At 40.3% G+C, this 18,569-nt stretch overlaps 1 protein-coding gene across 5 annotated transcripts in view; it reads left to right on the top strand.

The window, feature by feature from the left end:
• Positions 1-18,569, top strand: part of grik4 (glutamate receptor, ionotropic, kainate 4) — a 391,090-nt gene that overhangs the window by 365,196 nt on the left and 7,325 nt on the right. For all 5 annotated transcript variants that reach the window (XM_088078927.1, XM_088078926.1, XM_088078929.1 and 2 more), the window contains 6 exons: positions 8,585-8,694; positions 10,988-11,161; positions 11,639-11,804; positions 13,091-13,316; positions 16,348-16,476; positions 16,635-16,753. In XM_088078927.1, coding sequence (XP_087935053.1) covers positions 8,585-8,694; positions 10,988-11,161; positions 11,639-11,804; positions 13,091-13,316; positions 16,348-16,476; positions 16,635-16,753 — 924 coding nt within the window. The remainder of the gene's footprint in view (positions 1-8,584; positions 8,695-10,987; positions 11,162-11,638; positions 11,805-13,090; positions 13,317-16,347; positions 16,477-16,634; positions 16,754-18,569) is intronic.

The raw sequence follows: 18,569 nt of genomic DNA, 5'->3' as shown, positions 1-18,569 counted from the left end.
CCACATCAACGCCTGATCATCAGTCCCAAATTCTTAACTTTTGTAATAGAATATGGTGATTTGCAGCATCAGACGCTTTTGAGAAGTCTATAAAAATCCCTTTGGTGAATTCTTTTTATCCTTTGCTCTGTGTAGCTCATTTGTAAGATGGATAGTAGCCATGTAAGCAGACCGAGATTTCCCGAAACCATATTGATAATTATATAATATTTCATTCATCAAGGTACCTCAACAATCTGTTGTAAACAAGCCTCTCAAGAAACTTTGACATGGTGGGTAAAATGGTAAAGGGTCTGTAGTTGGTGAAGATTGCAGGATCATCAGCTTTATAAATGGGGCGGATTTTGACTGTTTTCAGTTCCTGTGGCACAATTACTTTGATAAACGACAAGTTAAATATATGTTAGTGGTTCAGCAGTGGCCACAGAAACCTCTTTAAGTAGTTCTGCATTTTATTTTATTTTATTGTCATAACCAGAATCAGAATTCTTTAAAGATCCTAATATATTACATACTTCTGTGGGGGTAACAGAGCTAAGATGAAATCCGACAGTAGGCAACGATGTTTTAAATTGGAGGGGGCTTTCATAATACATGTTACTACACAGTCAAAAACTTGATGATGATCCAAACCTATGCAGACTTCTCCTCATTGTCAAGCACATCATCACAATCTCTGTAGTCACGTGCACTAAACAGCTTTACGCCACCACACCTGTCGCAATTAACCTTTACCTGTATTCTTACAGAAATAATATAATAAACAATGTACCTGTAAACATAACCTTCGCACGAACTATTACTGTACACTATTTAAAAAACAGAAATTGTTATTTAAACCTAAATAATATCAGAAGCTATATTAGATGTCATATACCAACACAGGTGTCTGTTCTCTGAGACTATGATTTGAGGCCATATTAAATACATTTGATTTGCCTTTACACACAAATCAAAGAACACACCTTCACCTCAGCAGCCAGTAAAATACATGAATTGGACATCAGAGTTATGTACCCAGACGTAACCTAGAGCAACTGCCAACCTCTTCTCATAAAAACTGTCCCTCCCACTGCATTCATCATCTGTATGACAAAAATGCTGTAACCCAAGTCCCCACTTGAGGTACTTTATATCCATGCCAGTTCCATCATCTCAACAGTTCCCTTATTTTAGGGACTGTGCGGCATGGGCGGATTATGAGACAATGTACCCCTGAGCTCAGAGATGCAAAAAGCTGCACCACCTCTCCTACGTAGGTTATTTGCCTCTTTTTGTTTTAGTTTTGTGTGTCTTTGTATTCTTTGTACATCTCTGTGGTTTTGTGTCTCTTTGTAATGCTCTTGCATTTTTTTTGTACGTATTTTTGATGTCTGTAGTTGTTTTGCCTGTTTTTGCAGTTGTTTTACATCTGTTGTCGGTATTTTTTTTGTCTATTTATGGTTGTTTTGGCTCCTGTTGTAGTCCTTGTGATTCTCTTTGTGCCTCATTGCAGCTGTTTTGCACCTCTTTGCATTCATTTTGTATCTCTTTGTGATTTTGATTTGATTCTTGAGGTTTTTTTGTGGCGTTTACTGTCTTTGTGTAGTTCCTTTGTATGTCATTGTTAATTCTGAGCCTCTTTCACAATTTCTACATGTTATTTGAGTGACATTTTGCAGTTGAAGGCCAGGTGGGCCCCCTGACACTGGCCCCTGAGCTTGTGCCCAGTAGGGCCGTTCAGCAATCAATCCACGGCAGCAACGTTATCACAAGTGTGTGTATAAGAGAGAGAGAGAGGCACATAATTAGACATAGAAGCTAATTAGGGGTGTATGGGAGCTGTGTCAGATTCAGAAGCTGCCCTGAGGGGAGAGCACGGCATACGGAGCTTTATTGACTCTCTGACCACACACGACCTCGGACAAAATTACACAGTCACAAACACATGTAGCCTTGTGGTTTCACCCTGTAATTCACAGTCCACAGTCACATGCATGTTCAAAGCACACAGACATAGAGACAAACAAACTGGTGAGCCTAAGAGATGGCAGGATGTTACTACGATTATGACCATGTGACCTCTGCCAAATCAATTGCTCTCCGCAGATTGCCCCACGGTTATCTCAACAACCAGAGAAGCTGACATTGTCGGCTCTGACACAATTAGAAATGCACACACACTATCAAAGAGTGTAGAAAAAACACAGACAGTGTGGAAACACAAGGAGGGAGAGGAAAAAGACAACATAAAAGAGAATTAGCAAGAAATGGGCAGAAAGAAAAGCAAAAGGGGGTGGAGAGATGACGGAGAAATGAAAGGGAGAGTTGAAATGACAATGAGAAGTCTCCTTCAGTGAGTCAGTTTTCAGGCAGGCAGCCTCGGGGGGCAACAATGTGGTATGAATACCAAGAGGCAGGATGACTAGGTGAAATCCTTGACTGGATAACCTCACCAGCTCCTTTAGCCACCCTCCTGGCATGCCAGCAGTCCCTGGAGAGAGAGAGGCGGGGGTGGAGGGCAATGAATGAGGGACAGTGGGATGTTGAGATAGAGCAAGGGCAGTGCAAGGTAAAAATGAATGAGCTCTTCACCTGCGTGTTTAGAGGGAGAAAGGATATACACATACTATTATAGGCAGCAATTCCTCGCTATTCTATTTGTTGAGATGTACTCATAAAAACAGGTCGTAAAGAATGTTTCGCCCTCTGCACCACGTCTGCATTCTCTCCCGTAACTTTGATTTGCCTCACGCCCTCTTATCGTCTTAACGTGACGATAAACCTTTATAAAATGATTCCCCTGCCCCTAATAAAAATAATTCAAACACGGCAGCAAATGTTTATGTGTGAGGAGCCGGTTCAACCTGTAGCTATAATTTATACTCACATTTTGTGCTTGTTCTACTTTGAAATCCCTTTATTGCAGCGGGGTTTCCTTTTAATATCTAACTCATGCACCAGGGCAATTATTAATGTCAGTGCTCATAATTTGTTTGTTCATCATGGCATAGTTTCAGAGTCTTCTGTCTCTTCAGAGTGTATATCTCTCGCTAAACAGTATCTATCAGATTATCTATGGTTACTGTGTTTTCTCCAGCCAGATATCAGCTACCTGCTGCCTCTGTGTTCGGCACTGGTGCTCCCTGTGCGCTGGGTTGCCCAAGCACGTACTGTATCTGCCCTGCTGCCGAAGACTGACAGCACAGACAGCGGCTGACAAGCTTTGAAACACACACGCACACACACAAACACACAGCTGCTGACAGTCTGTCTTGCATGTACAGGCTCACCTTCCAAAATGAAGAGAGAGCAGACCACCTACATGAGCTCAGTGTTTAAACAATAATCCTGGTGCCATTTGGACAGACTGGGAGGTACTTTTGGTTTCTCGAATTGCTCTCTTGAGTCAATTTAACTCTTATGAATAATTAGATATACCTAATATGTACATACATGAGTAATTTATGACTGTGGTAACATCGGTTACACTGAGCCCTCGGTTGCACAGATGCATTAGGTAAGGATCTGTGATGGACATCATTTCTTTAAACCACAGGGAACAGGAGTTAGTCAGGCTGCTCTATGGGCCATCTCCACTCAAACAAGGATTCAGTACTTCTCTTCCTTTACTGTGAACTTAGGAAGCTGTGGGCAAGCAACTTTAAAGGTCCAGTATGTAGAATTTAGGGGGATATATTGGCAGAAATGGAATATAATATAATAAGTGGGGCCTAATCATTGTCATGCTGTTTCTACAGTGGCCCAGAATAGACAAACCAAACACCAAACAATCTAAATAGGTTTATTTGTGTTTTGGTGTCTGCCACCACCTCTCTGTGGCCAGAGTGACAGAAATTCACTGTTTTTTTTACACTTGGAGCTGCTTTGTTCAATGTCTTTACCTTTTTAAATCACCTGGGCTGTTTGTTTTGGAGATGAAGACACTTCTGTAGATAATTTAGCTCCAAGTAAAAACCTCTTGAGCAATAACACTGAAGGAATTTTAACCAGGAGAAGTTTCAGCTGGTTGCAATCTGCAATCCTCACTGCTGGATGCCACTAAATCCCCCCAAGTCTTGCACACTGTTCTTTCATCATCATTTATAGATCAATTATTCACTCCATGTTACATTAAATTTGTGAGGAAAACTTAGTTTTTCTGACATGCCTCCACGGTGAATGGAGAACCCAAAATCCAAATCCAAAAACATGCAGTTGTTTACAAACTCACACAACTCATGCAATATAATCCAAATGTCATTTATCCAGTACTATGCTCAGTACTTCCCAACACATACTTTTTGGCAAAATGTTATTATTTAAAACACTTCTGCATCAACAGTCTCAGGCACAAAAGAGTGTGCAGTTTTGGGGAAAATTCATGTATTTTTGGAAGGACTGAGCATATGAGTAAATAAATGAGACTTGGAGGCAAGTTGTGTGATAGTTTGTAAACGGATGTTTTGATGAAGTTTTGCTGCTTTTATACGCAGTCCCCTATGACTTCATCAAAAATTAAATTCTTTTTTTTTCTTATTTGCTGGATGTATGCAAAAGGGAAAAAAGAGAAAAAATATGAAATAAAAAACAAAAAGTTTTCCTCCTGGATTCATCACAGCACATGGTGAGTAATTGAGGCACAAATGATCATTTGGGAGGTGACGTATTCCTTTAATTAAGCCTGTTCTTTCTAGAACTCAGTTTACAAGACCTAAAATGTTTGTATAATGGAAAAAATATTTCCAGAGAAAATATCCTGACACATTTTGGAAGCGTGCACACAGACTTTTAATACATTTTATGCAGTTCCCATTTAGCCTATCTGAATGTCTGTGTACTCATTAGTGTGTTGCTCGCAGCCTCACCATGGATTATTTCCCCTCCAGCTCATGAAAACATAACTTTGTCTCTGAGTGTTAAAGCACACATCTTACACCACAAGAGTCAAGATTTCTCTGCAGCACACAGCTCTTACTGTTTATCTGTCGTCCGTGTGATTTCTGTCTCTTCCTACATTTCTCTCCGTCTCTATTTCCGATCTGCTCCCCTGAACCTTCACTTCTCTCTGTTTGCATGGGTGCCCCACGTCTCTGCAGCTCCCTTCATCTTAATAATAGCACCTTGGTGGGAGCTTAAGACGTGGACACGCGAGGCAAGCATTTAAGAAAACGCTGGTTCAGCATGCACCAAACTGGACCAGCAAACAGGAGGACTCATGTCAGCACATACTGCTGTTACCCCAGTGATGCCAGTGCCAACCGGAGGCAGTCTGGCAGTAATACTCATTCTACAGCAATACTCTGCCGCTGAGATGGCCATTGTGTGTTTCACCACTTTACTATTCTATTTTCAGACAGCTGTCATCATCACTATCATACGCATTACACTCTATAGATAGACAGACAGACATTAAGACTGACAGGCTGATTTTAATCATACAAAATATGATATTGAATCTCTCCTCTATTGCTTTCTGCACCACTCCTATTTTACTCAGTCAGTCTAATATGCAAGTGATTACAAACGCATTAATGAATTTTCATCTCTGTGCAAGTCTAAATGGGGGTTCGTTTATCATAACAAATACCCACCAAAATAATTTCACCCTCTTGCTGCAAATTTAATTTTGGAGGGCCTTAGAAATGTATTACTGCAGTGTTTTGGCGTGCATGATATCCCCTAGGAGTACCTAATTGAGTATTTTTGCATAAAAGCGATTTGGGCTTGTTCAGGTGGGCTCCGCAGTGCTGCCTGTAGACAGGAATGAAAGATAAGGTATATCTAGTCTCATTACAACACTTGGACAGTTGGCTGTTTGATCACCTCCACTATTTAACCATGTTGCTGGCCCTGACAGCCACTTCCATTTCATAGTCATTAACAGATGGCAGACGTGCATCTGTGTGTAAATGGCTAATATTCCCTTGCTGATGGGTCAGCCGGGCTATATGCTGAACATGGACATGAGAAATATGAGCGTGCACACGCACATAAATAGGTACACACAATCACCAGTAATTGGTTTCATTTGGAGGACAATAGCTGATGCTGGAAGTGAAACATTAGGAATTAGCCCCTATATCCCCATTGCCCTGCTCGCTGCCAACCCTATTTTAGCCACTTTATCTCCTCTACCACTGGTTACCAATCCAAACCGATACATAACTGCCCACAGCTGCTTCGGCACCGCTAGCCTTTCTGCCCAAGCCAAAGCTATTAATTTCTTTTTTTTCACCAAGCAGGGACACTGTGCACTCCCAAGAGGAAGTCAGCTATAGGTCACATATATAAATTTCGATTTAATGTAGCTGCAGTGGTTTACTTGATTATTTTACCTTCCTCTCTCTACTGCATTCAACCTTGGTAAGAGTGCAAAATATGTCTCTGTTCATAATTTTGATCTCTACGCTGTAAAAATAAACTATTTGTTTGAAAAAAAGAAAAAAAACAGTTAGTGTCTGGGCTGCCTTAAAAGTTTAAAGGGATAGTTCGGGATTTTTTAAGTGGGACTGTATGAGATACTTATGTATAGTCAGTGTATTACAGACAGTGGCAGACTCCCGATTTGCAGAAACAGACGGGGGCGCGCACCACACAGGGGTTAATATCAAAACTTATTTAAGCCACTTTAAAATGGCCCACCTAAAAAATCTATCTAAGTCTAAATAGACGCTATATTTAGAGTATTTTCACTGCTTTACTTTGCCGTAGCACAGCCTTTTCCTTTGACATTATTTTTCTCATCCACCACCTGTCAGCTGTTTGAGTTAAAAAATGCTGCAGCTGTTCCACGATCCGACTTAAACAAAACATCACCTTGAAAACACCATCAATACAGTGTCCACTTAGACGGATATTGTATTTTTTAGATAGGCTTTTTTTTAAAGTGGCTAAAATACATTTTGATATCAACCCCCCTATACAGCATGGTATGAGCTGTGGGATGTACGCCCCCCGTCTATTTCTGCAAACTGGAAGCACGTCGACCGCCAGCTCTACACTGACTATACATTACTATCTCATACAGCCCCACTTCAAAAATCCTGAAATATCCTTTAACTTTGCTGAACGTGAGAAGACTAGTCGAGGAAATTTTGTAATGATTCAACAAATGATTTAAAGGTGAAGCGTGATAAAATCAGGGGGATTTGGTGGCATCAAATTGTGTATTGCAAATTACAATCATCTAAAATGTCTCTTGGCTAGATTCCCTTCAGTTTTCATTATTCAAGGTTTTTACTTGGAGCCAAATTATCCACAGAGATCTCTTCCTCTCCAAAACAAAAACACCTATTGATTAAAAAAGCTATAAACACCAAATGAAGCAGTTTCACGCCGCAAATCAGACGCGAGTTGGTATCTCGAGGATGGGCTGCTCATCCACAACATGCTCAACCCTTTTCTCTCATGGGTGAATATTTGCTCACCGTTTTCTGATCCAGACATTTATGAGGTTTTTACCGTGAGCTGAATGATCCATACAGGTCTCCTCCTTTCCAAAACCAACAGACACAGTGATCTAAACTGATGAAATAAAGCAGTTTCAGCTTAAAATTCCACGTGTCTCCGATGTACTTTGGCATGAAACTGCGGGCGGCTAATGAGAAGTCATCTTTTTTTTTCCAATAACATGAGATCCCGATGTTCAGGAGTGTAACTCCAGCTGCTTATTGCAGTTTGGCCTTTTACTATGGTGGCAGATGAGACAACCCGAATGGCCATATCTGGAACAAGTGTTTGGTTTGACCCCTCTAGGCTACTGTAGTAACAGGGTGATATGTGGTTATTTTTAGATGATTATACGTCAAAGAAAACATACTTATTAGATTTCTACCCATATATCCCCCTAAATCTTACACACCTGTCCTTCAAAAACTTAAGGCATCCTATACACTAACTTATTTGAAGTCAAAATCAATAGTTAATTTTTACAGTGTAATTGTTCTTTATTGCAGTATCACATAAAAGCATACTATAAATCAACTAACAGAAAATAGCTAGGAAATTGCCAGTTATTTTGATTTTTTTCAGTGCCAGAATCCCAGAAATAAAACCTCTTATCTGTGATGTTGTAGCAATATACAGCCGTGTGCCACTCTGTTGACAATTCATGGCAGACTGAGTCTGTGCTTTCATACAATGTTGATCTGAATGTTTACATGCAAATGAGATTCATATAATTATATTGTTATCAGTTTAGGACAGGAAAATCTCAGGCTTATCACATCAAAATCCCTTTATTTACTGTACCAGTCACCTTTTTCATCTTTTCCAAATTACACAGGCGGCGGTAAATGTTGTTTAAAAACAGACCGAATTGGGCCCGGGGCGAACGAATCAACACTGAAATTCAGCAACGTTTCTTTTTAATTAATCTTGGCACTCACTTTGTGGGGGTGATGTAAGAGACGGTTAGATGTTTTTACACATGCTAATGAGTTAATCTTCACCTTTACAAGTAAGTATTTAACCTCACACCTCTGCAAAAGCCCGTGTTGGGTTGGCTTCTGTGAATTAAAGATGCGATCAAAGTGTTACACGGTCTGTGTATGCATTAACGATTTTATCCCTGTCTGTGTGTGCATGTGTGTGCGTGTTTCAGGGGCGTAGGCCAGGCTACTTCTCCTTCCTGGATCCTTTCTCCCCTGGTGTCTGGCTCTTCATGCTTCTGGCCTACTTGGCTGTCAGCTGCGTCCTCTTTCTGGTTGCCAGGTAAAGAGCTTCCCAGCAAAAGACACTGTGTACAAATAAGAGAGAACAATGAGGGACAATCAAAGGTGCAGTACAGACAGTAAGAACTCACAAGTTGTCTTTGGGGGTCAGACAGAGGGGGTAACAGGTGTCCGTTCTCTTGCCTTTCATCAGTCTCTCCTCTATCTATCTATCTATCCACATCACAGTGAAGGAGATGTTTTCCTCACAGTTGTGGGTCTCCAGCATCACACTGGCACCTGCTGGTAGGGGAGGGAACTGGCACAGCTGCTGCTGTTAATTATTATGCCTTATGTACAAAGGAAACGCTATTAAATTACACTGTATCTTATGAAGATGCTTTATCAAAAATGCAAATTTATGTCTAATGGAACACCTTCTGGAATGAAATTATCAGTCCCTGGACAGGTAGATGTATTACCTGTGCAAAGAGCGTGCTGTGGGTGGTAAACTGTAATTTAATTGAATGACGTGCCTTGATTGTGACAATGGGAATGATCTACACTTTGTTTTTTGCTGACATTTGTCAAGAATAACATTTTCTGTACAATCATACCGGCATTAAATGCACAGTACAGGACAAGTCTAAATTTGTTCAGGTCTGTCCTAAAACAATGAAATAATGATGAAATTAGGGCTGCACACGATGCCAAAAAAAAAAAAAGATTATGATGATGATTCTGATTTTTTTTTTACAGATAGTGCGATTGAAATGAGGGTTGCGATTTTACTAGGAATGGTAATATGTGCATGTGATAAAAGTATAAAAATTATGATAATGTGTTTTTTTCTGTGGTCTGTACAGAGGAAGCATGTTCCCTTATGTTTGGAAAATGGCTGGGGCTTTATTTTTACTGGTATTTTGTGACACATTTTACCTTTATCAAAAAATTACAGTGCCTGTGATTTGGATATTGCACCTGGCCATAATGCAATTACTATTGATATTAAGATTATTTTTTGGGCAAAAAGGGGAAAAAGGGGAAAGGACATGCTGCAAAGGGCCACAGGTCACAATCAAACCCCTGCTGATAAAGAGGCCTCAACCTATATGCAGCTCACACTCTTCCAGGTGAGCTGGAAGTCGCCCCTGAAATGTACATTTAAAAACTTATCAGTGGCTGTTATTGTAATCACCACTACGAGATCACCTCCTAATGCAATTTTAATCCAAAGTCCTTGTTCTGTGCAAAAACACTTTCCAAAGTTAGAGCTAGAAAAATGCTAGAGAAGCTAATATTCAGCAATTCAAATAAGACAATCATGCGGGTATCTACCAAAGCCTTAGCTGTGGAGTCAACATTGTGGGGAGCCAGAGCGGTAGGGGTTGTCTGGGGGTGATAAAAGCGACCACAACTCTTTCAACTTACATATAGGCATGTGAGTATTGTATTGGGGCTGTGTTACACTTAATTAAGAGGGAACACGACCTAAATTAAGAATTCCAATATGTTATTTTCATGGCCTCGGGAAGTTTAAACAATATTTGTGAACATGAGCTACTTTCTCTGAAAGACAGACACAGGGAAGTATCAAATTTGTGATATCATCAAGTATAAAGTCTGGAGTTGTTTTATAGGCAATTACTGGGGGCCTGATTTTGTGGACCGACAAAATATTTGTTCTCTTTCTCAAGTCAATTCAATTTTACTCTCAGTATTACCAGTATTATAAACATCAGTCCCCATGCATTGACTGTGGAGCAACTCCAGATGTTGTGCCCTATGACATCACAAATTTGAGTATTAGTACTCTAGTTTCTGGATTTGTGAGAGAGTTGTTCATGTTTAGTATTATATTGAACTGTCTTCAACTGTAGGAATAAATGTATGAATTTTGAAAATGGGTGGATTTCCCCTTTAATTGCCCTTTACATTTATTCTCCCTTACAAGTCTTTTTTGTTAATTTTGGCAGATGAGAAGGAAATTATGCCACAGTTTTAATACAGAGACTGCTGCACACAGCAGAGTTGTCACATAATTTCAGCTTCATGCAGCACCATTTGAACATACCAATTACATTGCTTTCGTCCCCACTGTTTAAGCAGGCTACACATGGGGAATGAAAAGCAGGTTGGTTCTCTCTAGAGAGCCAAGGTGACTTTGTGCTCAGTTGAGTTGTTTTGCTCTGTGTCTATCTCTCCCTTTCTCTCTCCATTCTGCTCGCTCTCCATCTCCTGAGTCTTGCTCTCGTCAGAATACTTAATCCAACTTTCATTCCCACTCTTGTTGGCTGTGTTCCTCCTTCTTTGACTCTGTCTGATGTCTAACCTCATTGTCTCGTTCTCCCCAGATTGACACCTTATGAGTGGTACAATCCCCACCCTTGTCTGAAAGGTCGCTGTAACCTGCTGATCAACCAGTACTCACTTGGCAACAGCTTCTGGTTTCCTGTCGGAGGCTTCATGCAGCAAGGATCCACCATCGCACCCAGAGCTCTGTCCACACGTTGTGTCAGCGGAGTGTGGTTAGTACTGGAGACACACAAACATTGTGCGTTTGCATGTTTTCAGCTCTCCGCTCAGGTATGCACCCATTTAACTCTGTTATGTTGTAATTGGATGCAGTTTTCTCCACCATGAATGCATTTCATCTTTGATTTGATTTTTTAAGCTTCGTTCCATTTCCTAGAAATCAGATGAGATAGTGATTGCATTTGTGCATGTGCATATGTAAGACAATTTCTGTGTATATCTACAGTTGCAACTAAAACTTCCTTTTATCCAAAATGAGCACTGTCAGCTTTATCCATTCACACCCACCCATTCATGCATCCACCCTGTCATCCACTGAAAATGCTGCAGTGTCTTCTCCTCTCAGGTGCGCAGTTATTTTAATCCTCCCACACTTTCATCCAGACAATCTATCTTCATACACTGCCTGCCGATTTACATACTTCTATAGGTGAATACATATGTTCTTGTCCCATGCCTTTCCTCCGCAGGTGGGCCTTCACATTAATCATCATCTCTTCCTACACCGCCAACCTGGCCGCCTTCCTGACAGTCCAGAGGATGGAGGTGCCGATAGAGTCGGTAGATGACCTGGCAGATCAGACGGCGATAGAGTATGGCACCATGCATGGAGGATCCACGATGACCTTCTTCCAGGTCAGAGGTTACGCACATCATAGGATCCGGGATGAAGTTTTTCTTTAGCCCAACCCAGAAGCTAAGGTCATCTGTTCCCTTGTCAAAAAGACTTTAGGATTTTTCCACTGGAGTTTGGATCATTGCAGAAAATAAGCTCTGTGGTAAACAAATGTTTGTGATACTTCAACGTTTTGTTCAGCAAGATAATCTTCACAAATGAGCTCCACTTTCAGGGTTTTCGAAGCCTTAATTTCATCACCAGAGGTAAAAAGTTAATGTTAGACTGTAACTGAACTACACTATGGTCGCATCATCACCTCTATGAGGCAAGCTGTGTTTGGCTGTAGTCTCATTTAACTGCTTGTTAGCACCCACCTTTTTTAAGACATACAAACGCTCCAAAGTGGAGAGGGGTATTTACTAACGTACTTTATGTCATAGTAGCATATGTGAAAGTCTCTTAAGCTAATGTTAATCACGGACCTTATTTAGGGCATCTAACCAAAACCTCATTCAAAAACCCATTGACTTTGAGATTAGAGAACTGGAAGTGCTAAAATGCTAACAGATTTACAGGTATTAGGACTCATTACTGGAGTCTTTGTTGCACATGATAGGTTGTTTATTCAATGACCTGTAGTGATATATGATTTTATCCATCTTATCACGCCCCGTCCTTCCTGTCTACCTCCTCCAACCACAAGTTTTATCTGTTTCCTGTCTGTTCCTTTCCACAACCATTTAGTATCCTTCTCCTTGGGGATATGTGGCACTGTCCATGTCCCTAAAAGATGCACAGCCTGTCCTCTTTCATCGTCTGAGAATTTGACCTCAGAGAGAGAAATGGAGTGAAAGAAAGTGTGAGAAAAAAGGGAGTATGTTACAAATAGACGGACAGTGAGGGATGATGTTGAGGGAAGGAAAGAGATACATTAGCCTCGTCTTTCGTTGTGCTTTCACATCCGCTGGACCTTGAATAACTCGGGGAAGACAGGCCAAGAGAAAGTAAAGGACAGGTGGAGACAATAAGTGAAGACTCTGCCCTAAACTTTGAAGCTGCTTGAGTGGAAAAAGATCTGCTAAAGAAAAAAACTTTCACATTTAACTGCAGCAAACCCTTTCGTATAATTTGAATAAATCCATCATTCAAGAAATTGAAAAAGAATAACAAATGAAAACCAATCTCCACCTCTGCAAAACTGAGAAATAATGTATCTGCGACTGATGTGACTTTTGTTTACTGTCTCTCACATCTGAATGTGTCTGTTTCTGCTGATTGTGTTTTGCCTCTCATCGCTCTGCAGAATTCTCGCTACCAGACTTACCAGCGTATGTGGAACTTCATGCACTCAAAGCAGCCCAGTGTGTTTGTGAAGAGCACGGAGGAGGGCATCGCCCGTGTCCTCAACTCCAACTACGCCTACTTGCTAGAGAGCACCATGAATGAGTACTATCGCCAGAGGAACTGCAACCTGACGCAGATTGGAGGACTGCTCGACACCAAAGGCTACGGCATCGGCATGCCACTGGGTGAGTGAAGAATTAGAGGGAGGGATTAAAAGTACAGGGAGATAAAACGAACTTTACAGTTAATTTACATGCAGGAGATAATTCGCTCCCTCTGTGCACTTTCACTGGTAGTTTCTGAAGTAAACAATATTTCAGTCTCTTGCTCAAAAAGTTACAAACAGATCCATCGTGGATCACAAAAATGTCTGTACACTTCAAATGATATTACAGTTTATTGGCCAATATGTTTCAATAGTACTTAAATGTTAGCTAACTAGTTCACCTGTCATTAGGTGAGGGGCCACATAGTTACTAAGCGTTAACTAGCTTACATGATTGCATAAGAGATCAAAGGAAACAGTTTTGTTGTTGTTGTTTTTTATTGAGGCAGTTTATCTTTGTCAAAAATATGTCTGATTCATTTAAATATGTATTTTGAGACATGTTTGAATTTTTTTTTTAAGTTTATAACTTAAGTGATCAAACAATAATTTGGTGGCCCCATGGATGTTCAAAAAGACATAGATAAAGTGTTGGAAGCAGACCCCCATTCATTCCTATGAAAGTTGCGCAGTGGCACATTAAGCCAAAAACACTCAGCTACTGTATTTAAAATGAACTTTACCTGGATGAACGGCGTTGCTCTGTCATCATTTGGCCCATAGAGCAAGAGAACAAGAGCGGTCCGCTGGCCAGGTAGGCTACTTTCGGTTTAGTGCTCTGCTACCTTGAATGGGGATAAAATGACTTATAATGATAAAATGATCTTATAATCTTGTTCCTCTTCTAGACTTTCCAAATGTTATCAGACTGAATGGATTAAACCGTTATAGGGAATTGAGTCATTTAACGGGAGTTGTTTTTCTGATTAACAGACGTTTTTTCTCTCAGTGTAAGTCACAGGTAAAAGTCATTTTGGGCCGAATGGTATCATGTGACAGATTCAGGAGTTGTAATGCCACTGGTTGGCCACTACGAAAATTGGCTACCCAGCACCCTCCTCTGGGCCTGGATGGTCCCCTTGCAGCAATTCTGAGGATCCCCTTGGGATCGCGGACCCCCTGTTAAAGACATAAGACTTGCGCAGTTAGAATACATGATGGAAGTCAGTGGCAAAGACAAAAGTTTTTTTAAAGTATAGACAAGGAAGTTAATTGTAAAATGAAGGCAAAAGAGGAGAAAAAATGATACACTGTATAACTGGTATAAAGTTGAGAAGGAGCGATAAAGAGCAGGGCAGTTAGTTGGAGGATACACCCCAAACATCACATTGGAGAGATAAATTGAAAAGTAAAGCCTCAGCAATGCCGAACCATTGGTTGCTGTCATGGAAGAAAATGATGCAAAAATAGCAAAACTAAAAGACTTGCTAGACTTTAATAGAGCTTCTGTTTCCATGCTGTGATGGGAGAAGTGAGGACGAGAGAAAGGGAATTTGAAATATTGTTCTTGTTGAAATTGAGACTGTTGCTGAACGACACGATCACAGCTCTGAGAGTATAAACACTTTGGTTTACTTATACTTTGATCTCAGTTTGAGTCAATCTCCAGATGGGGGGAAACACACCTTAAAGTAAACAAGATTAATTTCAATGCCTTTGATCTTTAGAGGATAGATAAACTCTCTCTTTAGTGGCTGACGTCTCATATCGCACTGTGATGTGACCTGTGGAACACAGCGAAATCCTAGTAAGCCCTTAAATCTTATATTTGAAATCTTTTTTTTGTTGATACAAAGTCTTGTAATGGAGTGACACAATTTGCCATTCACCACAGCAAATCAGAGGAAAGGGTCATGAAAATGTCATTTGATTCAAAGGAAAACTTTGTGTTTTTAGGTGATGGAAGAATCAAGAAAAGGAGAAAATGTGTGATTAATAAAAGTCAAACTGTCAAATCTTATCTGTGGTCATAACCATTATCACTGTGATAAAAGTGAGGAGAGAGAGAATAGAACATGATATGTTTTGATAGGCCTATTTATTGTATCCTCCGCAGGCTGTAAAATCAAACACCTCAAGTCAGTTTTTAATATTCCTGGCAACGTCAAATGAAATAACTCAGACTTGTAACAGTAATTTCTTAGCACAGTAGGCCTAATAATATAAAAATGATAAACACTGTTTACCAAAACAAAAACACACTGAGGTTTAAACTTTAACCTTAACAGTAATTCAGATCCTTCACATAGGTTGTAACTCACCACTGCAGGCCTTATGTGTCCTTGATCTTGAGGAGGGAATATTAATGTCTGTGTTTCCAGGAAAGAAAGCTCAAACTGGTGGAACTGTTGACCACTGAGTTTAGTCTAAAGCTTATTGAGGCATTCAATAACTCACGGCATTTACTGCGCTGCTGTCAAGTCAGGTGACTTCTTGAGTGCTGGTCGACCGGTGGGCTCCACGGCATTCTGATTAACATTAAGTTGTTAACTTACAAAAAAACTATGTGCAGTAGTCCACCTTCCACCTTTCCCCACACCTGTCTATCTGTCTCTCTCAAACACGCACATGAGATGGAGCTGGTATCACTACAGGTGGTGTCAAATTATAACAGGGAAAAAAAATCTGCTATGATCAAGTTCAGGGATTTTCAACTCGAAGGTGGAGCACTCTAAAAAAAAGGCGCGGGGCACAACACTTTTTCTCCAGGCGGCCTCGTGCAGCTCTAGATGACTGTTCTGCATAGGAAACAGTAGATAAATGACACAAGCGCTGAGAAAAAAAGTGCACACAGGCTATAAGTGTGATTGGGTTACTTAGTTTAAGAAGTATTTAGTTACATGTCTAGTTACTGCCAAAAGTAATGGAATAACAGTAACTTGCAACGCTGCTAGTGTGTAGGTTGCAGAATGCAGCCAATTGAAACTTCTCTCGGGTGCCAAGTGTGTCAGAACCATGGTACACATACAAATGTCATCTGAAGAATTGTAGTATTCCTTTAACAAACTGAGTGTGTCTTTTGTCTTCAGGTACAGTTTTAAGGTGAAATACCTTGTTAGGAGATTTTTTGCAGTGTGCAGGTAAGAGCTTTGCCCCTTTCTTCCCTTCAGGTTCAGTGTACCGTGATGAGTTTGACCTGGCCATCCTCAAAATGCAGGAGGACAATCGTTTGGAGATCCTCAAGAGGAAGTGGTGGGACGGTGGCAAGTGTCCAAAGGAGGAGGACCACCGTGCCAAAGGTTTGTCTCCGGTTAATCCTCATCTGCTTGTTCTGCAGCTCCACTTCATCTTGTCAGACCATGTGTTTGGAACAGCATTTCAGTTTCTTTGCCTCCTTTGTATTCTTCTACAAATCCCTCTTCCATCCACTTCTCCCACCGTATCCTGTCGTCTCCAGGTCTGGGCATGGAGAACATCGGCGGCATCTTCGTGGTGCTGGTGTGTGGGCTGCTGGTGGCTATCTTCATGGCTGTGCTGGAGTTTGTCTGGATGTTAAGACAGGCACCAGGAAACGAGGTGAGAGAGGGCTATCTAACCTGCATCTGCTTTGTCTCCCTCTCCCCTCCCTGGCGCCCTGCCCCGCACGGAGCTGCTAGGCTTTCCCACAGTGCACAGTTTTGACAGGAAGTGTAGTAGGCGTCTTCGTCTTCCTCTGGGGTCCACTTGACACCCAGCCTTCCTCCGTCCAGCCTATGTGACATAATCAGCACAAAACCAAAGATATACCTCACTTATACCTCACTCAGAGTACATGCATATATTAATTATTTTCTATTTAAAGCTGTTAAGATTAATATATATATATATATGTATAGTTAATACAAAAATATACTTAATATAGCATATTGAATGTAGTTTAATCTTATTTGTGATGAATACATGCTTACAGGGTGCTGCCAATGAGAGTTATAAAAATAACTGTGGTTGGTTTTTCATAGCCTTAATCCAATCATCTTTTAACCCTTTTGATCACGATTCAACATCAGTTTTCTTGTGTGGCGTTCAGACACCTATCACAAGTATTTTTAAACCTTTGAATCCTGAGCAAATTTAATTTGAGGTCTTTTTCGAAAACATGGGGAAAAAGCCTGTGAGCAACTTGCCAAGAAATGTCCCGCAAATTGGAAGAAATAAGATGTTTTGGAAGCATATTGTAAAATATATATTCAGAGAACTATAATTATATTTATCATAATATATATTTATAATTCTGCTCTAGAATTATCGTTACATTTACACACTTCTTTTCTAGGTCATGTACTTTGTTTGTTTGTTTTTTGCTTTCTGTTTGTGTGTGTGTGTGTGTGTGTGTGTGTGTGTGTGTGTGTGTATTGTAATACCTGCCCAGGTAAGTTATTTTCTTGCAAATTTTAGGTCATTTCCTCTGAAGTTGCTTATTGTCTGCTTCCCATGTTTTTTAAGGAAATTAAGTTAATTTTCTCAGGTTCAAAGGGTCAGCTGAAAAGATGCTTGGTATTGTGTGCACATCCTCGCTCTAAATCCAATTGTCAGAGATTAGAGGTCATTGATTTCATCAGAAGGTGAATGATGGACATTAATGATTCGATGTGGAGTGTAGAAGGGAAGACCACTTTTTAAAGGAAAGATTTCTACATAGATTAAAAAAGTATTTTTCACTGTGAAATGTCACACAGATAGTGTGTGATTATTATAATCATAAAATCTGTGTATGAATCAAAATTATATATATATATATATATATAGCCATATAAATTTCAGTGTAGCATTATCTGGGGACTTAAAAGCAATATTAGAAGTGTGTCCAGTCTTGTCACAGTACTCCTGCTGTTTGCAGAGGCATTTTCACCAGACCAATTTTAATTTCCCAGAAAATCATCAGCTCTGTTACTGTAGGAGGTCTGCTGTGCTATTCTGGAGGTGGGGACACCTTCAACAAAATGAAAAATAAATGGTTGAGTAGTACATCAGAGAGAGATGTGCATGCGGTATTATAATGATTTATGATGTGATAAAAGATACTTGATAATTGTCTTTCCAAATTGACTCGCACTGTGATTTTAATTCAATAAACACTCAGAATGTGAAAAGTCAAAAAAACTCATGTGATTTCTTCTTTTTGAGCAGCATAGATTGATGTTTCACTCTAACTTATGAACCTGTGTGCATGTGCGTGTGTATGTGTATGTGTACGTGTGTGTGTATGTGTGTGTGTGGGTTTATACCCGTGTGCATATTTACTGTTGTTACTCCACAATGTGCAGCATGTGTGGATTGAAAATTAGCCTCTCTTGTTTTGCACATGAGCTGCAACATCATATCTGTCACTGTTATTATTTGAGTTTACATACTG

Source organism: Plectropomus leopardus, chromosome 6, assembly GCF_026936395.1.
Source record: "Plectropomus leopardus strain MGB_pleo_1.0 chromosome 6, ASM2693639v1, whole genome shotgun sequence".
In the NCBI taxonomy this organism is placed as follows: domain Eukaryota; kingdom Metazoa; phylum Chordata; class Actinopteri; order Perciformes; family Serranidae; genus Plectropomus; species Plectropomus leopardus.
This window is presented reverse-complemented; position numbering and strand designations above follow the sequence as displayed.